The 22,121-nt window shown below is 44.8% G+C and overlaps 1 protein-coding gene and 1 non-coding gene across 2 annotated transcripts in view; one reads left to right on the top strand and one right to left on the bottom strand.

The window, feature by feature from the left end:
* CUX1 (cut like homeobox 1) overlaps positions 1 to 22,121 on the top strand; it is a 252,534-nt gene that overhangs the window by 125,284 nt on the left and 105,129 nt on the right. Inside the window, exons 5-8 of the mRNA XM_044915279.1 lie at positions 11,128 to 11,265; positions 15,068 to 15,191; positions 17,947 to 18,023; positions 19,646 to 19,712. Of these exons, the coding sequence (XP_044771214.1) occupies positions 11,128 to 11,265; positions 15,068 to 15,191; positions 17,947 to 18,023; positions 19,646 to 19,712 (406 nt within the window). The remainder of the gene's footprint in view (positions 1 to 11,127; positions 11,266 to 15,067; positions 15,192 to 17,946; positions 18,024 to 19,645; positions 19,713 to 22,121) is intronic.
* LOC123324981 lies at positions 5,328 to 5,429 on the bottom strand. The gene has a single exon (XR_006540156.1). It is a non-coding gene; the product is annotated as a U6 spliceosomal RNA (small nuclear RNA).

Below are 22,121 nucleotides of genomic sequence, written 5' to 3'. Positions count from 1 at the left end.
GAATTCATGCCCCCAGCATATGCTTATGTATTTACTTATTTAAAGGATAGCCATGTATAATTACAGAAATGTATTAAATACATTATAAGTCATATGCTGAAAATGGAATTAAAAGGATGTGATGAAGAATAAAAGCGACTTCAGGGGCACCTGGGTGGCTCAGTCGTTAAGCATCTGCCTTCGGCTCAGGCCATGATCCCAGGGTACTGGGATCGAGCCCTGCATCAGGCTCCCTGCTCCGCCGGAAGCCTGCTTCTCCCTCTCCCACTCCCCCTGCCTGTGTTCTTGCTCTCGCTATCTCTCTCTCTCTGTCAAATAAATAAAATCTTAAAAAAAAAAAAAAATTTAAAAAAAAAGAATAAAAGCAACTTCAAATTTATATTTTATGAGCAGTACAAAAAACTTGCTCTCACGAAAAAATCCTATTTTAAAGTCAACTTGATAGAGGCATGATTTGCATACAATAAAACGTACCCCTCGTAAGTACAATTTAATAGTGTAGCCACCCTCACAATCAGGATATGGAACATTTCCATCGCCTCAAAAGTTCCCTGGTGATCCCGGACCCCAGCAACCACTGATTGGTTTTCTATCACTTTCGATTAGATTCACCATTTCTGGCGTTTCACATAAATGGAGACTCTAGCATGTTCTCCTATGTGTCTGACCTCCTCCCCTCAGCATGGTGCATGTCGTTCATCTGTATCATGGTCCTTTCCTTTTCAGTGTGAATGGTATTCCACCATGTGGAATATAATAATGTGCTTATCCATCCCCCTGCTGATGGACCTTTGTATTGTTTCCAGCATGAGGCTGTTGTGATTACCCGCTATAAGCATTCATGAACAGTTATTATGTGGACATACATTTTAAATACCTAGGACTAGGGGCGCCTGGGTGGCTCAGTCGGTTAAGCGTCTGCCTTTGGCTCAGGTCACGATCCCGGGGTCTGGGATCGAGCCCCGAGTCGGGCTCCCTGCTCAGAAGGGAGTCTGCTCCCTTTCCCTCAGCCCCTCTCCCTGTTCATGCTCGCTCTGTCTCTCTCTCATAAATAAATAAAATCTTATAAATAAATACATACATACATACCTAGGACTAGAATTGCTGCGATCTAGGGTAGGCATGTGGTTAGCTTGATAAGAAACTGCCAAGCTATTTTTTCAAAGTAGTTGTGGCATTTTATCCCCCAGCAAGAAAGGTGGGAGTTCCGGTTGCTCCATGTCCTCTCTATCAGTTGGTATTGTCAGTCAAATATATGCATTGCAAATGTTGTCTCCCCATACAAGGATAAGTTTTTATTTTAATAAAGCCCAAGTTATTATAATTATTTATGGTTTTTATGTTCTAAGAAATTATTGCCTAGGGGTTTTTTGGGTGAAGTTGTATAATTTTTATCTTTTACCTCTAGGCCTACAATACATTTTGAGTTAATTTTTATGTATGGTTTAAGATTAGGGTCAAGTTTCGGGGCGCCTGGGTGGCTCAGTCGTTAAGCGTCTGCCTTCGGCTCAGGTCATGATCTCAGGGTCCTGGGATCGAGCCCCGCATCGGGCTCCCTGCTCGGCAGGAAGCCTGCTTCTCCCTTACCCACTCCCTCTGCTTGTGTTCCTTCTCTCACTGTGTCTCTCTCTGTCAAATAAATAAAATCTTTAAAAAAAAAAAAAAAGATTAGGGTCAAGTTTCATTGAAAATTAATGGATGTTATGTGTGTGAGATTTTTCTAGACCTTCTTTATATATATGTATATATGTGTGTGTATAGTGTGTATATATATATACACATATACACACAACAAGGATCATCTATTTTATTTCATTATTCTGTGTGTCGATCCTTATGTTAATGTCACACTGTCTTGATTACTATAGCTTAATAGTCAGTCTTAAACAGATAATGTAAGTCCTTTATCTTTGGCCTTTTTTTTTAAAGATTTATTTTATTTATTTATTTATTTATTTATTTGTCAGAGAGGGAGAGAGCATGCGTGAGCGCACAAGCAAGGGGAGCGGCAGGCAGAGGGAGAAGCAGGCTCCCCGCTGAGCAAGGAGCCTGAGGGCTCTGATCCCAGGACCCTCGGATCATGACCTGAGCTGAAGGCAGATGCCACCTAGGCATCGCTGGTCGTCTTTTTCAGAATTGTTTTTGGCTAGTTGAATTTCAATATAAATTGTAGATTTAACTTGTCACTTTTTACAAATGTGTGTCCTAGAACTTTAATCAAGTTTCCTCTGTAGATAATCTGAGGAAAATTGACAATTTAACACTATAGAATCTTTCAATTGAAACATGGGGTATTTATTTAAGTCTTTTGTCATTTCCCTCAGCAATATTTTATAGTTTTCAACATGCAAGCCTGGCACATATTTTGTCCAGCATATCCCCAAGTAGGTCATGTTTTTGGATGCCATAGTAAATAGTGTTTTCTTTACAACTTTGTTTTCCATTTGTTGCTTTTATATAGAAATGCAGTTAGTTTTTATATAATAATACTGTATTTGCTGGGGTGCCTGGGTGGCTCAGTTGTTAAGCATCTGCCTTCAGCTCAGGTCACGATCCCAGGGTCCTGGGATCGAGCCCCACATTGGGCTCCCCGCTCCGCGGAAGCCTGCTTCTCCCTCTCCCACTCCCCCTGCTTGTGTTCCCTCTCTCGCTGTATCTCTCTCTGTCAAATAAATAAAATCTTTAAAAAATAATAATAATAATAATACTGTATTTGTGGCCTTTTAAAACTCACTTATTAGTTCTCAAAAGTTTTTTGGTAGATTCCTTAGGATATTCTATCTTGAATGTTCTTGTGCTCTTGAAGAGATGGTGTACTTTGTAGATGTTGGATGGATTGTTCATAAATACCATTTAGGTCAAATTGTTTGATAGTGTTATTGAAGTTTTTTGTATCCACATTTGTTTTCAATCTGTAATGTCAAATATTTCTTTTTCTTGCTTTTTCTTGCTTTTTTTTTTTTTTGTACGGGCTGGGACCTCAGGTATGACAGTGAATATGAGTAGAGAACGCAGACGTCTTGCATTGGTCCCAACTTTAGGGAAAAGCATTCAGTCTTTCACCATTAAGTACGATGTTAGCTGTGGGGTTTTAATAGACATTCTTTATGAGGTTGAGAAAATGTCCTTCTATTCCTAGTTTGCCAAGAGTTTTTGTCATGAATAGGTACTGAATTCTGTCAGATTTTTTCCTGCATCTATTGAGATGATCATACAATTTTCACCTTTGTTCTCTTAATATGGTGAAATTATTTGATGGATTGTGTAGTGTTAATCCAGCCTTGTATTCCTAGGATAAATCTTAACTTGGGTATGATGTATTGTGCTTTTTAGAATTTGCTGGAATCAGTTTGCTAATATTTTATTAAGGACTTACACATTTAAGTTCATAAGGAATATAGGACAGTGGTTTTTTGCTTGTTTGGGGTTTCTTTCCCCCTTTTAATATCTTTATTGAGTTTTGGTATCAAGATAGTGCTGGTCTTATAAAATGAGTTGAGAAGTGCTGCCTCTTTCTCTATTTGCTGAAAGATATGGTGTAAGATATCTATAATATCAATATTGTATTATACCATATCTATTTTGGTGTGAGATAGCTATTATTCTTCTCTAAAACTTCCCTAGTTCACCAGTGAAGCCATCTGGGCTTGAGGTTTTCTTTGGTGCAAAATTTTTCACTATAAATTTAACTTCTTTAACATTTATAAGACTATCAAGATTTTTTATTTCTTCTTGGGTCAGTTTTGGTAATTTTTCAAGGAGTGATCCATTTCATGTAAATTTTTGTTTATTGGCATAATGTTGTTCATAATATTTTGTTATCTTTCCAAATATCTGTAGGATGTGTAGTGATAGTTCCTTTGTCATTCCCAATCTTAGAATTTATGAATTCTCTTTTTTCTCCTTGATCATTCTGGCTAGAGGCTTGTCAGTTTTAATGATTATTTTTTTAAGAACCAGCTTTTGCTTGCCTTTTTCTCTTTTTCCCCTCTGGTTTAAGTTTTATTACTCTCTGTTCTTATTATTTACTAACATATTACTTTGGTTTTTATTCACTCTTTTTTTTTCCCAAGTTTCTTAAAGTAGGGGTGGGGGAGTTATGCATTAATTTAGTCCATTGTGGTTGTAGGAAATGCATCATATGATTTCTGTTCCTTTAAATTTATCAAGACTTGTTTTATGGTCTAGTATATGTTCTATCCTAATGAGTGTCTGTGTGCACTTGAAGAAAATGCATATTCTGTAGTTGTTCAGTGAAGTGTTCTATAAATGACAGTCAGGTCAAGTTGGTTGATAGTGTTGTTCAGGTCTTTTGTATCCTTTTTATAGCTAGTTTCTTATTAGTGAGAATAGTTTTGAGATCTTTATTATTGTGGATTTTTTCCCCCTTTCAGTTCTTTCAGTTTTTGATGGATGTTTTTTGAAACTTTTGGGGGGTTATATATATCTTTAGTATTGTTACAGTTTGTCAGTGATTTGGTTCTTTTTTTTTTAAGATTCTGTTTATTTATTTGAGAGTCAGAGACAGCACAAGTGGGAGTAGGGGAAAAGAGAAGGAGAGTAAGAAGCAGACTCCCCGCTGAGTGGGGGTCCCTATGCAGAGCTTGATTCCAGGACCCTGAGATCACGACCTGAGCCAAAGGCAGGCACTTAACTAACTGAGCCACCCAGGCACCTCAATGATTTGGTTCTTTTAAAGTTTATACAATGATTTTCTTTATCCTTAATAATATTTCATATCCTAAAGTTTCCTTTGTCTGATTTTAATTTAGGCACTTGAGCTTTCTTTTGATTAATGTTTTCATGTTATATCTTTTTCTATCCTTTTACTATTAACCTATTTTTTGTTATTATATTTAAGTTGCATTTCTTGTAAATAGCTGTGCCTTCCTTTATTATCCAGTCTGACAGTCTTCTTTTTAAATGGAATGTTAGATCTTTTACATTTAATGTAATTATGGATACGGTTGGGTTTAAGTCTTCCATCTTACTGTTTGTTTTCTACTTGTGCTGCCTGTTTTTGTTTTTTTCCCTGCTTCATTTGATTATTTTTTTATGATCTTATTTTACCTCCCCAATCGTCTTATTAGCTGTAACACTTTGTCTTATTTTTTCAGCAATTACTTAGGGTTTACGTCAGCATCTTTAATTTATTACACTATACCTTCAAATAATATTATACTACTTCACATACAATGTAAGAATCTTCCAATACACTTATTTTTTCTTCCTCCAGTCCTTTGTGTATCATTATTTGTTTTATTCCTAGATATGCTATAACCCTACAATACATTGTTACTATTTTTGCTTTTTTTCTTTCACCTTAGAAAAATACGGACTGCTTCGCAAATTTGCATGTCATCCTTGTGCATGGCCATGCTATCCCTGTACTGGTCCAGTTTTAGTATATGTGCTGCTGAAGCAAGCACTATTTTTGCTTTTAAATAGTCAATGATCTTTTAAGGAAATTAAAATGAGAAAAATAGTATTTTATTTTTACCCATATATTTACCATTTCCAGTGTTGTTTATTCTTTCATGCACATCCAGGTTTCTATCTGGCACATTTTCCTTCAGTCTATAACATTTTCTTTAACATCTCTTATGGTGTAGGTATGCTGACTGAACTCTGCCAGCTTCCGTTCATCTGAAGGAAAAAAAAAAAAAAAACAACTAAACCTCATTTTTTGAAAGATTTTTTTGTTGGGTATAAAACTGCATGTTGGCAATTTGGGTTTTGTTTTTTCTCTCTCAGGACTGGCCTGCTTTGTTTCTGACAGGAGGTCTCTAGTTAGTCTTATTTTTCTTCCCCTGTACAGAATGAGCCTTCTTTTCTCTGGCTTTTAAGATTGCCTTTTTATTCTTCTTTTCAGCAATTTGATGGGGTTTATTGGTGTTCCGTGTTTATCCTGTTTGTAGTTTGTTGAGTTTCTTAGAGTTTTAGGTTTGTAGCCTTTACCAAATTTGGAATATTTCACCACTGTTTCTTCACATATACCCCTTGCCCCTCTCCAGGACAGGTATGTTAGATCGCCTTGTACCATTCCACAGGTTGCTGAGGTTTTAGTAACTTTTTCTGTTCAGACAGTTTCTATGATTGTGTCTTTGAATTCACTGATCTTTTTTCTTTTGCAGTGTCTAATCTGGTGTTAAGTCAGTCTAGGGAATTTTTTTTTTTTTTTTCATTTCAGACATTGTATTTCAAGCTCTAGAATTCCGTTTAAATTTTTTTTTTTTTTTTTTTTTTTTTTGAGAGAGAGAGAGAGAGAGAAACAGCATGAGAAGGGGATAGGGTCAGAGGGAGAAGCAGACTCCCCGCTGAGCAGGGAGCCTGATGTGGGACTCGATCCCAGGACTCCGGGATCATGACCTGAGCCGAAGGCAGTCGCTTAACCAACTGAGCCACCCAGGCGCCCTCTAGAATTCCATTTGATTCTTCTTTGTATCTTCCATTTCTCTCCTTGTTGTTTTCATATTTTTCTTTAAATCCTCGAGCAGGCTTATAATAGCTGTTTTTGTCTTTGTCAACTAATCCCATTATCTTTTGTCATTTCTAGTTCTGTTTTTATTAACTTATCTCCCCCCACCCCCCTGATTATCCTGTTTCTTTGCATTTTTGCAGTAATTTTTAGCAGTTGAGACATTTTTGTAGAGGACATTGTCTTTGCCCATAAGTTTAGATGATGATGGGAATGTTTCCAAATACTACTTTTAAAATGCTGTCACTATAGCATGAGTTTCTTTCAAGAAGTGTTTTTTTCCCCACTAAGTATTAAAATATCAAGTCTACTTCAAAGATGTAGACTGTGTATTTATTTTTTCAAAAATGTCTGCCAGGCAGCATATTACTGATAGCCATCTGCCATCAGAGAGCAGGGCAGCTAATTTGGAACATTTAACTTTTCAAAAGAAAATTGCGTAACTCGTCTTGAAGCTTAAAACTCTTAAATATTTTGCCACTAAACCAACGAACCTTTTTTTGGTTCCAAGTACTGCAGTTTTCTTCTTGTGGCCCCACGGCTCACCTTTCCAGAGTCCTCTTCTCTAGTGGGTTTTCCCATCAGGAGTCGAGCTGAATACAAACTTGATTTAGACATTGTATTTTGATGAGACTGACACGGTACTTACCACACGGGCAGGGCACTTCAGATGTGGTATTTTCAGATCCAGAATTCAGTTTGATTCTTCTTTATGTCTTCTGTTTTCTCGCCTTAACCTTGTTCATATTCTTCTTCAGCTCCATAAGCACAGGCCTTGCTGACGATGGTCCCTTGTGGCTCTCCTCCCTTCACTGCGGCCTCACTGGCTTTCCTCTGTGCCTCGGACAAGCCACATTCATACCTGCCTCTGGGCCTTTGCACTGCTCTTCCTTCTGCCAAGAGGCTTCGGAGTTTCTCCTCTTTGCCACCCAGATCTGATTCTGAGTGCCACCTCTTCCAAGAGGCCCTCCCTGTCCATCTGCCTCCAGGGCCCATTCCCTGTTCCCACACCCTGTTTCCTCTCCTACTGCTGTTTGGCAGTACTTGAAAGTATTTTGTTTTGTTTAGGTTTGCTTTTTTTTTTCAGTTTCCTTCATTTCAGTAGAATGTCAAGCCTTTGAGAGCAATGATTTTGTCTTCTCACCGCCATGCCCGCCCCCCGCCCAGCACCTAGAACAGTCCTGACGTCATAAAACGTACATGGGTGCCGGCAGTCAGACTGGAGTGTTCTCCTGGCCATGCCTGGCACTTCTGTGCCCGCTTGCTGTGTCTTCCACAAGGACCGATTGCCCCACAGTCTCCACGGGTCTCAATTCTGTCTCCTCGTTGAAAAAAGAGTTTACCTTTGCCAGTTGTCTCCATCCAGGTGTGGTCTTCCGCTCATCTCATCTTCAGTGTCGCCCTCCTTGCTTTCCCTTTGTTCATCTGTGAACTTGGTGTGTCTCTACTGTGAGGCTGGTCCCAGCTGATTCTGCTGCATGTCCATCCCCGCGCCTCCCCCAGGGCCTTGCCCGGAGCAGAGAGATGCATAGGAAATACTTGTTAAATTAGTACTTGAAGAGACAGTATAATTTAGTTGGCTGCTGGTTCAGGAAGCAGAAATCTTAATTAGAATTGTGTGTGTCTGTTTGCCTCCGACTTCTCTCCTCACCCTCCCCGCTGTCCCTGGGTGGGATGCTAGTGGCCCTTCCCCCGACCTCTGACTGTGATGGCTGGAATTAATGAGGTCATGTTACATGTACATCAGAGAAGGTGCTGGATAAATACAAGTGATGGTATTGTTGTTGTTTGTTGTAATTATGTTCTGGGTCCTGTGTTGCATAATGAGCTATATAATGCCTCAGAGCGTTTTAGGAATTAACTATCAGATGATTGTAAAACACTTTGCAAGTTTGTCACGTTGGGGTGGATGGAACCGACGATAGAGCCCATTGAATTGGAAGAGGCAGGGCAGACGGGTTTGCAGGATTTCGTGTGTTCCTGTCCCTCTCATGGGTGTGTCCCCTGGCCTCCCCCAGACAGTTCCCTAATTGAGGTTGGATGCTTATGACGTTCAGAATGAGACCCAACAATACTTGTGTGGGGTTTAATGGCATCGGGAATCATTAAGGAGACAAAAAGCCATGATTTCCCCTGGATTAACATACAGGTTGGAGTTTGGCATGCCGAGATTCATTGTTTTGGTCTCCAGCCCAAACATGCTAGAGTCATTATATTGTCATGTGGTAATTAGCTGTTCCTTTAATACAAGTAATAAAAATTAAGCCTAAGAGGTACTTTAGCAATGCCTTTTACATAATCCAAAACAATATTCAAATGCTGTAGGCGTCTAGTCATTCAACTGTACTGCAGTAAAGTTTGAAGTTTAATGCATAGAGATGTTTGAACATTCAGTTCATTCTTTATTCTGTGACCAGTTTTGCTACTTAGGCATTAACCTTTAATAGTGTTAAATTAAATATACATGCCTAATGAATAATTATGAGATTGCCAGAATTTTCATTTACAATGTAATGCTTTGAAATTTTGTCTAAAGGTCTAGTTCCCATTCACTTGATAATGTGCATGTTATTTTTTATATGTCACTGAATTCCTGGCTGAATCGAACGAGAGAAGCTATTTTTTATTTGAAGCAGACACAGTGGGTCCTGGCCTTTTAAAAGGAATGGACTAGAAAAGTTGTCGACAGAAATTTTGGGGATGGAGAGGGCAGGACACTAGCTTAGCTCTCTAAAAATATAACGTGTACGGGCAGTTGTGCCAGAAAGCCGACGTGCGCAAACGTTAATAGAATGTTATTCAAGTACGGCGTTTCTCCTTCTCAATCCTTCCCTGACCTTGGTGTCAAGTTCAGATGGGAGTTCTAGGTGAAGGGGGCCCTGGGCATCCTGTTTGTGTCCTTCAGGCCAGTTGCCCAGTGTGAGACCACAGGGAGAAGGGTGAAAAAAGTGGCGGTTGGAGGTGGGGAGGTAGGAAGGAGAAGCGTGGAATGGAAAAAACAGGACAAAAACCCCGCACCTGGAACGTTCGGAAGAATTCAGCCTCTGGTGTTATCGCTACCCCTACTTACAAGGAACTGTTTCCCTAAAATAGCTTTTGAAATATAATTTAATGTAAATATTTTAATGCTGATTAAAATAATAATGAAAAGCCACAAATGAGAAAACGATGTAGTTATAAACTGTGTATACACCCAGGATAAATGCCCCCCTGGCCACGGTGTCACGTGACGGGCAGTGTTGTGTTAAAGCCCACGTGCAGGTCCGCCGTGGCGCTAGACATTTCCCAGTGCCTGCCTTTCTGTAAACTCTGCAGAGACATTGGCATCTCACAGAGTTCCTGGCTCCTGGCGGCCTGGCCCACTAAGGCATGGGAGATCTCCCCTCACTTCCAGGAACCGAGGGTGGTCTGAAAATTAATGACACTGGTGTTTGAAAATTAAGTGAGCTCTTGAATATATACCCTTGTTGATCCACAGGGCTTGGTGTTTAGCATTCCTCAAGCAGAGACTAAATCTTTGCAGCCACCTCACAAGTGAGGCTGGCGTCCATACCAGAAATATCTTCAGTAATCTCTTCTAAGCCCAGCGGACTGGGGTATTCCACTCCGACGGGGCCCGAGAATTCTAGGGGAGGCGCTCCACCGGTGCCCAGCAGGTGGACCAGAAGTGCCTTTCAGGCAGCAGAAAGAAAAATAAAGAGCAGATCGACGCCCAGAGAGCATCTAACGTCTCTCCATTTCACGCTGAATTAGCGATAAAGTCAAAGGCCAAGAGTCAATATTGCAGATTCTGTGTCTGCAGTCTCAAATTTGAGGTTAAAATCCAGTTTTGTGTAAGTCAGCCTGATTGCAGTTGGTACACCGAGTTGGCCATAGGACCCCACGTGACCAGTCCAGGTGCAGTCTCCTGCAGTCCATACTATGATCCGGGGTGTCTTGGCCCCCCCCCAGCTGGCAGGCCCGCTAAGTAGCCGGGAAACCTTGGGCAAGTCATTGTGCTCCCCCGAGCTTTAGTCTCCACTTGTGTGACAGGAATGCGACACACCGTCACATCCCCTTCCTAGGATTGTGGGGAAAATCAGAGAAAACGTCTGTCAGAGTGTGTCTGACGGTGAGACACTGTCAGAGGATCAGGTGTTATTTCCAGCTTCCTAAGAATTACTGGAAACTTGAGGCTTATGGCACCTTGCCACACACTGTCCATCTTGCAAGCCTGATGGACTTTCCCGGTTTCCTCCCCTTGCCACCTCCACACACATCCCCCTCCTGTGAGTCCGATCGAGGACCGAGAAATCCTTCAGGTGTCACACCATGCCAGAGAGGTGGGCAAATCCCAGTGCACCCGCGGCCATTCCCAGGCCGCATCCATAGGCTGTGGCCCTGGAGGGTGCGTCTGCATACACATCCTTTGTAGGCCGCAGAGAAGCGTCCCCAGCCAGCCAGCCCTGGAGCCCAGGGCTCTGCGGGGGGCAGGGGGACAGGGAGGCCACAGGTACCCTGGCTTCTGGCAAGCGGTGGCATCCACAGGGGAGCCCGCGGGAGGCTGACTTCCTGGGCACCGCAGATGGCCCGCTCCGAGCCTCTGCGTGGCCGTGAACGTGGCCGGTCCATGGCCAGAGTGGGGTGACGGACGTTTTCCTCTCCCGTAGATCCCGTGCCTGCTCTGGACCTTGGGCAGCAGCTCCAGCTCAAAGTGCAGCGTCTGCACGACATTGAAACAGAGAACCAGAAGCTTAGGGAAACTCTGGAAGAGTACAACAAGGAATTTGCTGAAGTGAAAAATCAAGGTTGGTGGCAGATCCGTTCTGTGCTTTGCTTTGTCTTGTCTTTGCTTTCTTTCTTTCTTTTCTTTTTTTTTTCCTCTGCCTCTAATTGCCTTCCCCACGCTGTTGGGACTAGCTCTAACTGTACTCCACGTCACGAAGTTAGGGTGGGGCCCAAATCAGAATCGTTAAGGAGAGATAATCATAGTAATAACGCTTAGCCGTTTGGAAGCCAGACTTCTCCTCAGCACAATAACAACACATGCAATATTTATTGCCCTGTGACGGGACCATCCAGGATTCTTTCACATTCTTCCTGGACCATCATGTGATGGGATCCACCTTTTAAAAGGCTGATGTGTTGCCTGCGGGCGACACCTGTCAGAGAGCCAGCTCGTGATCAAAGGGCCACGGCCAGTAAGTCCTTTAGTAACGGCCGCTGGTCCGCGTCCCCTCATCCTTCCGAATTTAATGAAAGAGAACCAGTGGGGCTGCCCAGCTGGCGACCGGGGCCGGGAGGGCAAAGGTCGCCTGGCTCTTCCTGTCGGGGAAGAACAAAGAGATCTCCGAGGCACCTCAAATCCAGATGTGGTCACCGTGTCCAGGAGCCCGCAGGCTTCCCTGTTGCGGGGACAGAGCGAGGCCCCATGTCACAGCAGCTGTGGGTCGTTCTGCCAACGCCATGTAAAACTTCACCTGTGTGTTTCGATTTGGAAGTGTGGGCGAGGAAGGAGCTGGGAGCCAGAGGCTGACCTCTTGGGTGACTTTGGAGGGCTCTCTTTAATCCGCTCTGAGCTGAGCGCTGGATACAGAATCACTTAGATCTTTAAAGTGTCCTTTGGCTTTGAGACCATTGGAGACAGGCTTCGAGAGGCAGTCCTGAGGATCCCCCTTCTTCCCCACCCCCCCGGGAGGGGGAGCACAGAACCAGAGGAATTGCCACCTCGCTCTAGCTCCACAGGGAGCGGTAAGCCTTTGGGGCGAATTGGGACAGCATAGTCCTGCTTCAGAGTGAGACGTTGGACATAGCAGGCTGGGATCCAGGTGAGAGAATGGGCTTCCTGCCCTCCCCCCCACACAACTCCGGGTGAGAGAGAACCTGGAAATGCACACATCTGGGTTCCTTGTAGCACTACCCAAAAGGAGGGGGCTGCTTTTTTCCCTCCCGTGACCTCTGACGTCTCATTTTGCAAGACCCACTCTTTGTGTTTTTTTATGGATTGATTTTTTTGTTGGAGGATGTGCTGGTGGGCCCAGGGCTTTACGTGGCCTCCCTCCCCCGCCTGGCTCGGTCAGCACCCCCATGGCTAGTTGCCCAGCGAGGAACCGTAACTGAGTGTGGGATGTCCTCCTCCCCAAAGGCCCCATCTCATGGGCTTTGTTCAATGAAATACCATAGTCCCATGACTTAAGAACAAAGGCTCCAGAGGCGGACAGACCTGCTTTGAGACCCTTCGGGGCCACTGTTTAGCTCTGAGACCTTAAACAAGTGATTGAGGGACCTCAACTTTGTGAAAGTCCTCCTTTTCTTGGATAGGAGGCTTCACATAGTAACCACTTAGGATTGTGGTGGGCTTACATGAGATGGGGAAACCTTTACCTCTTTTCCCAACACTCAGTACATATCAGAGGCTCTTAGTGTACGCGGCTGTTTTTTCTAGAAATTCCCAGCCCCCCCTTTATTTATTGATATCTTTATAGATTTTTCCCAAATTCTAGAAAAATGGCTATTTCCTCTCTTTTCTTACCAGTATACAGTGGTTTTGATTTGGGAAGGTGGGGTGTGCGTCACGTGTATTTATCGTCACAGCCGTAGCGTAGATGGATGAAAAGTTACAGCAGGAAGGGCCTCTCTTTATCAAGTGCTGGAACTCTCCCTGCCGTCTAGAGCAGAGTGCTGCGGTCCTCTCTGGGACCATTCTTCCTCCTCATGGGCTCATGTGGAGGGGTTCCAGCTGGGACACATCCGGGAGAATGTCCCAGACCCAGGCCTGCCTGCCAGAGGAGGACCAGAGGCTCCAGGACGAGCCAGCCCCTGGCTTAGTCTCGGCTGGCCAACGAGCAGCCCAGGCGGGGTGGGGATGGCAAAGAGACCTCATCAGACGGAGTGGGAGCCCCCAGCTGGTGCCCCAAACTCCCCTGGGAGGAGCATAGCAGTGTCACACTGAGAAACCCCACTGGGATGAGCACTGAGGTCCACAGGCGATACAGATATTTCCCACCAATTGTGAGAGGCAGAAATGCTAGACGTTGACACAGTCATATAGACCATTGACTTAAAAGAGTGTGCATGTGTTTTCAGAGTTGACCTGTCATGGTGTCCACTTGGGAAGTGGACAACTTTGGCCCTATCCGTGTGGCTCGACAGTGATGTGCATCACTAGCCATGAGGCCCACAGAGCGTTTTTTTCAGGCCCCAAACAGCGAGCCCCAAAGGCAGAAAGACCCCCTTTCTCCTTTCAGGTGCCCTGACAGGGTCATTGGTTTTAATTTCCTCTCTCTCCCTCTAAGGAGAACCCTTTGGGTTCCACTTAATGAAAAGGGCCAGTTTCTTCTCTTAATGAAAGAGCCTTTAGCTTTTATCCACTAAGCCATGCAGGAACTAACTGCCCAGCACCTCTGTGCAGTTGGGGGAGTAAAAGTGGAAGCGAGTTACAGCCTGAAGGACCGGAGGCCTTAGTGCAAGCTCTTACTTGGGCAAAGACCTGGCAGCCATTGTCGTCCCGTGAGCCTCAGCCCCATTGTCACAGGCCCCAGTCAACCTGCCTAGCCTCCTCCATTCATTCGTGCCTTGGCCCTTTCTCGGCCTGGCCTTTTACGAGACGGATCCACGCACAGCAGGTCGGCTCCCCAAGAGCTCTACTGTCCCTGGAGCTGGGACCGCAGTGCCCTGCCAGGGAATGTACAGCACAGAGGGTGATGTGGGGGTGTCTATGGTAGGGAGCAGGTGGAATAGTCCTGCCCTCGAGCCACCCATGGGTCTGAGTCAGGACCCTGCCCTGCTCATTATATCTGCTTTGGCATTCCCATTTGGGGTCATTAAAGTGAGGGCTCTAAACATGCACTCGGTGGTGGTGGGACCCTATTCCCCATGGGGCCCTGTCCTGAGCACTGAGCCCCGCAAGACTCCTCCATCACCCAGCACTTCTGCCCACACGCCTGGCACTCACTCTCCCTCAGATGTGGCTCCCCTAGGCCCTGCACCACCTGCTCTGTGCGCACAGCCCCCATCCTCTGGACTCCAGCCTGGGTGGTGGGTGTTTGGCACCCAAGCTCCAGGGTGTGTCCCTTCGAGCAGAGGAGATGCACACCGTGTCCACGTAGCACACTGTGCACTCCATCGCTTGTGAAACCAGGGAACCACAGCCCAGGGCCAGGGACGTCTGTAGACTCACCTGACTTTGGCCAAGACCCCTTCTTCCAAAACGCGCACACGATTATGAACCGTTTTCTTTGTGAGAAAGTACTTAAACTGCACAAAAACACAATTTGTCTTTCCTCAGTAGAGGACTAATTTAAAGTTTATCAATAAGATGATACTCTGTGTGACCACTGACCCCCCCCCACACACACACACACTTTTTTTTAAGTTGTATTGAAGAAACCATAGCTATTCTTCCCAGCAAAATCCATTGATCCTCCGCAGCCTAAATGTTTAAAGTTCAATTTAACATTTAGGGAGTAAAAGGTCTCCGAAGGGACTCATAACCATTGATTTTGTGTCAGGGTTGAGGAACTAAAGTTTAAAACACAGCGATCCTACCAGGTTACAAAAGCCGCGTGGAATCGTGCTAGGCCTCTCACGCCCATGTTTCCCTTTCTGCAGAGGTTACAATAAAAGCACTTAAAGAAAAAATCCGAGAATATGAACAGACTCTGAAGAACCAAGCGGAGACTATAGCTCTCGAAAAGGAACAAAAGTTACAAAATGATTTTGCAGAAAAGGAGAGGTGAGTGTCTGTTGGGGTCCACACGAGACCAGCCCAGGTCGTAAACCTCGCTCTGTGGGGCTCTCAGCAAAATTTTGTTTGAAAAATAAAGGCGTCCCTTACTCTGTCACCTGAGAGATTACCTTGAGTGCCGTGCATCGGTCTTTACCCGTGGGGGGATGGCGTCAGGTGGTCAAGGGGACCAGAGTGGGTCCAGGGGTTGAGCACAAAGCGTGTGTGCTTGGCATGTGCTGACGTGAGCTGAGATGACAGGGCATGGCCGTGTGCCCTCTCCGGGGACGCCCTGGATGCACGTTGGTCAAACTCCTGCCACCTTCTGAAATGAATGTGGATATTTAACATTACACACAAATCTTGGTTTTTTTTGGTTTTTGGATTTTTTTGTTGTTTTTTGCCTCTTTTCTGTACCTCACCACGCTCCATATATCAAGCAGCTGATATCAATAAAATCTGTTACAGATAGAGAAACCGGGCTTCAGATTTGGGACCTGCCCACGTTCTCCCGCTAGCCACCCAGAGCCCAGCCCACCACTCCAGCTCTGGCCTCCCCTGGTGGTCGCATGTAGCCTCCCAGAGTTCTCACTGCAGGACCAAGGCCAGTCCTGTGCGGCCTGGGAGAGCGGGGCCAGGTGCTGCCCCCCCCCAGGAAAGAAGGGAGCCCCACAGAGTCAGGGCTCTGAAAGCTGAGCAGACTCTTGACCCAGCCCCAGCGTGCCTCCTAGGAGAGCACTGTATGCCCAAAGCAGTTTCTCACCATGTTACTGATATTAGGGTGAGGGGATGGGATAAAAGCAGTCAAAATGCCCGGCCAGAGAGAAACACGTAGATAAAGCTGGGCCATCCCCAACTGGAACATAACACAGCCATTAAAATAATAGCAGTGTAGAATTTGAAATGAGACCAGCAATGTATCCAGCATGATAGGGAGTAAAAAACGCATGATACAGAATTACATACCACGTGATTACAGTTGCACAGAGCAAAGTCATGCATTTGAAAATTGTGGAAGTAAATTCATCTGGGAATTTGATATTATTAAATTGGCTTTTCAAACTAGGTAAAAGAATTAATTATATTTAAAGATGCAAATATCGGACTGACCACTTGGGATGAAGGATAAAGCTAGATTTTTTTTTTTATCTCGTTCTTTACACCAAGAAATTGAAAGGGATCTACGGTTTCAACATTAATAATTCAATCATGTACATACTGGAAGAAAACTTAGGCAAGTTGTTTTTAATAATTTTAGAGTAGGTATTTCTAATCATAATTGAAAACCAATTGTTAAAAATAAATAACAATAAACATTGTAAAAGCATCAAAAAACTAGGAAGACATTTTCCCACCACATAAGGGCCCTTACAAATTAATAGGAAAAAAAATGAGTGCTATGAAGTGGACGAAGGAGATACACAGTTCGTACAAAGTGAAACGAATGCTCAGCTTTACTCAGCAGAAAAATTCAGTTTAATTTTATCCAGTGTTGGCACAGGAAAACAAACACTCGCATATTGTTGGCAAGAGTTTAAATTAGTGAGGTTTTTGTTGTTTTTGGGAAGTTTCTCAATATCAGAACAATAGTAACAAAAAATTGCACGTACTTTTTGACCATTCTAATTCCTCTGCTAGAACTTCATCCAACAGATTCACTGTCAGAATTATACAACAATGTCTGCATAATGATCACTGCAGAATTGTTTAGTGGAAAGAGGCGATAAACAATCTAAGTGTCCACAGAGGCTGGTTACGTTAATTATTTAATAAGAATGGGGAGGAGCTGTGTATGCTGGTATAGAACACTTCCAAAGTAAGGAACTAAGTTGAAAAGCAGGCCAGCATGTGTGTGCTAGGATCCCTTTCACACTAAAAGGGGCAGAGAGTGTATATTACACTCTTGTATATTACATGTGAGTTTATAGAATAGTTGTGTTGGTGGGTTTGGTTTGGTTTTTTTTTAACTCGGAACCTGTAATAGTTTTATAATTGGAATATGTGAAAACGTGAGCAGTCCTTCTCCTTAGGGGATGGAAATTTGGGTGATTTTTTTTTTTTTCAAACAGTGTAATTTCTACTTTTCTATATTCCCAGGTTTGTTAGTCTGAGAGCATGTGTTCTGTTCATAAGATGTAAAAATAATGAACCTATTTTTAGAAATTTTCTGCAGATGAGGAGGGAGGAATGCTATTTATTGACCAGGGAATTCATTTGGAGATCAGGGGAAATGTGAATCTGGGGACACTGGGTTCACCCGTTGAGCATCGCCCACTAGGTATTACCGTCACATTTGCATCCCATTATACCAGACCTGGAGCCACCTGTCACATCTATTAGCACGTCCTTTATGCCAACAAATTCCTCATTGTGTCAGCAAAATGTAAATGTGTCATTCTTCTTGGGTAACTTCAGAAAACAATGAGTGCCTGATGATGGTTTTTTGTTGTGTTTTTTTTTTTAATATCTGGCATGTGAGGAACAAGTTACATTTAAGATAACTGGCTGCATCCATTAGCACACGTCAGGTCCCTCAGGATGCACGCTCCACATAGTGTCACACGTGGGTACAGAGTCTCGGGGTGCTGAAGATCGGGGAGCAGGCGCCTGGTGCTCATGGCACCACCAGCAGTAGCCAGATTGTGTGCCTGTTGCCAGATGTGTGGGTTGCTGCAAAGATCATTGGCCGCCGAGCTCCAACGCGCACAAAACGTTCACGTGGGGAAACGAGATGACCAGTTGGCTTTATTCTCTTCCTTTTCAGAAAGCTGCAGGAGACACAGATGTCCACCACCTCAAAGCTGGAGGAAGCGGAGCACAAAGTTCAAAGTCTGCAGACAGGTGTGATGGTCTTCATCCTAGTCAAGCCCATTCGGGGAAGACCAGAGTGGGGGGGCTTTGGGCCGTCCCCTGGTCCTCACCCTCCCCCCTCCCCGTACTGGGCACCCTGGAGGAGTGAAGGAGCCCACACTCCTCAGAGCCCCCCAGCCTCTCCACCTTGACTTCATTATCACCCACACTGAGTTATTAACGTCGAGGAAGGAGGATCTGAATTCCTTTTCCATCCCTTCCACACGCCATCCTTTCTTTCTGCTCTTTTTCCAACAAACACATCTAAATCACCAAGCTGTCAAGAACTGACATTTCATTTGGAACAATAATGGGGGAAAAAAAACAAAAAACAAAAAAACCACAACACTTATTTCTACCCTAAGTGAAGTTAAGCATAGTAATAGCAGATCTTTACAATTTAAGATGCCCAAAAAGATCGTGCTACAGTTTTTATCATTTCTTTATGCTTTTTTCTTCTCCTTCTTTCTCTCTTTTTTTTTTCCTGAAAGGGAAACTGCGTCATATACTTAATTTAAACGTGGAGGGGAAGGCATCAGAAGGACAGAGTATGAAAACATACAGCACGGTTCCAGACACGTGAATAAGACCCCCAAACTCTAGAGGCCGCCTAAAAATCACTAAGAAATCAGTAAAAAGAGATAAACAGTCCAGTAGAACGAGGGGCTAGAGACACAAACAGGCAGTCTGCAGAGGAGATATGCACATGGCCAGTACACACATGAAAAAACATTAACAATTCGTAACAGGCAAGAGGATGCTAATTAAATCAGGGAAAGATTGTTTTGCCTGTCAGACTGTCAAAAGAATTTTCTTTAATTGATAATATCCGGTGTTGGTGAGAGTATAGGAAAATAGTCCCACTCCTAGTATTGATGGGAATGTAAGTTGGCCTGTCAGGAGAGCCAGCTAGGTGGCGTTTGTTTGTCTGGAGCGTCTCAGCTCCTTACCCCAGGACCTTGGCTTCTGTGGGTCCTCAGGTGCCCGGCATTTGGCAGGCTTCGTGCAAGAGCTAATTGTTACTGCCTGTGTCCTGACATGGAACGCTTTCCAGGCTGTTCTGCTAAAGGAAAAGAGCAAGTCTCAGAATATATGTGTATCATCCTATCTGTGTGGGGCCGGGAAAAAAACAAAACTATATATATATATATATATATATATATGTACACACACACAGTTAATGTATGGAACTATTTTTTAAATAATCAAATATATATAAAAGCAGGAAATCTGCACACTGAACCGGTAACAGGAGTTATCTCCAAGGAGGTGCATGGATAAGATGAGGTGGAAATGAAAGGGGATTTTTGGCCCCATTCTGTGTACTTTTGTCATCTTTGACTCCTTGGATGTGAATATATTGCTTGTACACTTTTTCCTTTTTTGGGGGCGGGGAGGGGCGGGGGAAGAGAGAGAATCTCAAGCAGGCTCCATGCTCAGCGCAGAGCCCGACGCGGGGCTCGATCTCACGACCCTGAGATCATGATCTGAGCCGAAATCAAGAGTCAGATGCTTAACTGACTGAGCCAACCAGGCCCCCCTACTTTTTCTTTTTTAATTTAATGTGAATGACTGGTATCTTATATTAAGGTTTTATGTCCTCTGCCTTTCAGCCCTGGAAAAAACTCGAACAGAATTATTTGACCTGAAAACCAAATATGATGAAGAAATTACTGCCAAGTAAGTCTCTGCCCGGCTCCCTCCGTCTGCATGCTTTCGGTCAGGTATCCCCCGATTTTGCTAATCCACAGAAGAGTCCCCCTGCCTCGCCCTCCTGTCTGTTGGCTTTCGCAAAGCGGGACAGGATTCAGGAGGCGCTCGGCCTCAGAGCTGCTGTGAGGAAAACAGCGTCATCCCCGTGAGCTGCTTGCGTCAGTCTAATACCCACGATGTGACAGTAAGCTCTGGTGGCCCTAGAACACTGGAACTTGTGTCCTTAATTATTGTGAAGCCTCGTCACCATGTGCCTTTTTCTAAGAAAGTTTGGGAACAGGGCATCCTATAGAAGAGGTGACTCTTGGGACGTTTCGGGGAGCTGGGTCTGTGCAAATCACATCACCTTTTCCTGTGGCCGCGTCCTTGGCTCCCACACAGAAGTATTTACTCCCGTCACACCTCAGAACACGAGGCGTCCGTGTGCGGACACACACGTGTAGGGCGCGCGCGCGTTACGGCGGGCGTGTCACCCGAGGCTCTTGTCAGAAGGAAATCAGTGATCTGGGGCAGCACAGGTGCACCCGTTGCCGGCCCGCCCTCCACGCAGAGCCCCCGGAAGGAAGGAACAGTATTGACAGAAATGAAGAGAGGTGAAAAAGCAGCAGAGATTGGCCCTAGCCCCAGTCTCCTCTGCCGAGGTCCAGACAGGCAGAACCGCCAGACGAGAGGTTGAGCCACGTCCTCCTGTCCTGGGAGGCTCCCCCGGTCTCCGGCAGAAGCCCATGCCCCCCAGGCTGCTCCGCACCAGTGAGGAGGGGCTCCTGCTGTGCTCCCATAGAACCTGCGCGGGCATCGGTGCGGGGGTGGGGGGGTTCTGAAGAGCACCGCCTCCTCCCGGGCTCCCGCTCCACGCCAGGCGTCCCTCTGTCCCCTCACACTCGCCCTTGGCCTCTGACATTGCTGCTGGGCCTGCTGCTCCCAGGGCCCACCTCGGTGGGCTCTTGACCTTTGCTCTGCATCGTTGAGTAGCTAGAGACCTTGAGAGCTAGCCAGGCCTGGCGGGCGGAGCCGATTTTGATCATGAGCACAGAACTTCGGCGCAAAGACGAAAATACCCTCCTTGGTCTCGGCGACTCTGGCCGACCTGTTGGCATATCTAATCCCGGTGGGAGTTGCCAGGTCGTTCTACCTTCTTGTCTCGGCGTGCTGAAGTGTGACTTCAGGTGGGATGGAAGGAGCTGACTCTGAGGTGTTTAACTGTTAAGATTTCCCTCTGAAACGTGGAGGCTCTGGTATTAACTCCTCCGACCCTGGGCACCAGCGTCAATGGGTTGGCCCTCACCCCCCCACTCACCCCTCAGATGGAAGCTCAGCAGAAACCATACCAACTGCTGTCACCCTGATACTCCTCGGTGTCTGTGTCTGGCCCCCCTATTCTGCCAGCCTGCCACCTTTATTTTTCTATTATTTCTGCCTGGACTTTACTAAGAAGAATAGTCATTGTCTTTCTTGGTAAATTCCCTTTTTTTTTTTTTTCACTAGAGTTCATTATTTTATTTTTTTAAACTACATCTCTTTCTAGAAGACATAGATATATCTTGTGTTTCTATAATTAACCAAAGTTTGCTTTGTTACTCACTTCAAAAGTTGTGCAATCCGTGTCTAAGCCTCCCTAAGCCAGTGTTTCTCAAACTGGGTGTCACAGGGACAAAATCAGTGTGAGTAGCGACCGGCTGGTTGAACAATAAAATACAATAGAAAACGAAATAACAGGATGGAGTAGACAGTATCGTGGCTCATGGCACATAGTGAAGTCAGATATTGTTTTGTGACACTTTTGTGTTCATTATGTGTTTAAATCTAAAAATATAAATGTACAGTTATTGGGTCACAATGTAAAATGCAGTTCTTCCGGTGGGTCTCAATGAAAGATTATTTTGAAAGCCACTGCTCTGAGAGTGTTATAAAAGGCTCGGCTTCCAGAAGCCGGCGTCTCCTGCCGTGTCCTCCCGGGGCATGCTGGGGAGGTGCTTTTAGCCTCAAACATGCACGTACTTGAGGAAAAGAAACAGCCTGAGGACAGAGCATCTACCGAAACCATTCAGAAATGACAACAAATAATGCCACTTGTCACATGACGGCTAAGTACTGGTCCCTGGTTTAGACTCATCATTTCCTTATTGGGCTTCTAAAGGAGCCACGTAGAAAATTTGTGTCCATTTAATTGGTTTGTTTTAGGGGTTGGGGAAGTGACTGAGCAGAGAAGAGTCATCTAGAAAGGGCGTAAATGTTCCCCGCTCACAGGTTTCCATCCCCGCTGGGTGGGGAATATGGTGGCCGGGGAGTCACCAGGAGACAGCCCAGAGAGTCAGGGTCTCCCATCCTCTGTCCCTACTCTCTCTGACCTTGCTAGAGGCCAGGCTCACGCTGGGG

Source organism: Neomonachus schauinslandi, chromosome 5 (assembly GCF_002201575.2).
Source record: "Neomonachus schauinslandi chromosome 5, ASM220157v2, whole genome shotgun sequence".
NCBI classification, from domain to species: domain Eukaryota; kingdom Metazoa; phylum Chordata; class Mammalia; order Carnivora; family Phocidae; genus Neomonachus; species Neomonachus schauinslandi.
Note: the sequence above shows the minus strand (reverse complement) of the source record. Positions and strands in the feature narration are given on the sequence as shown.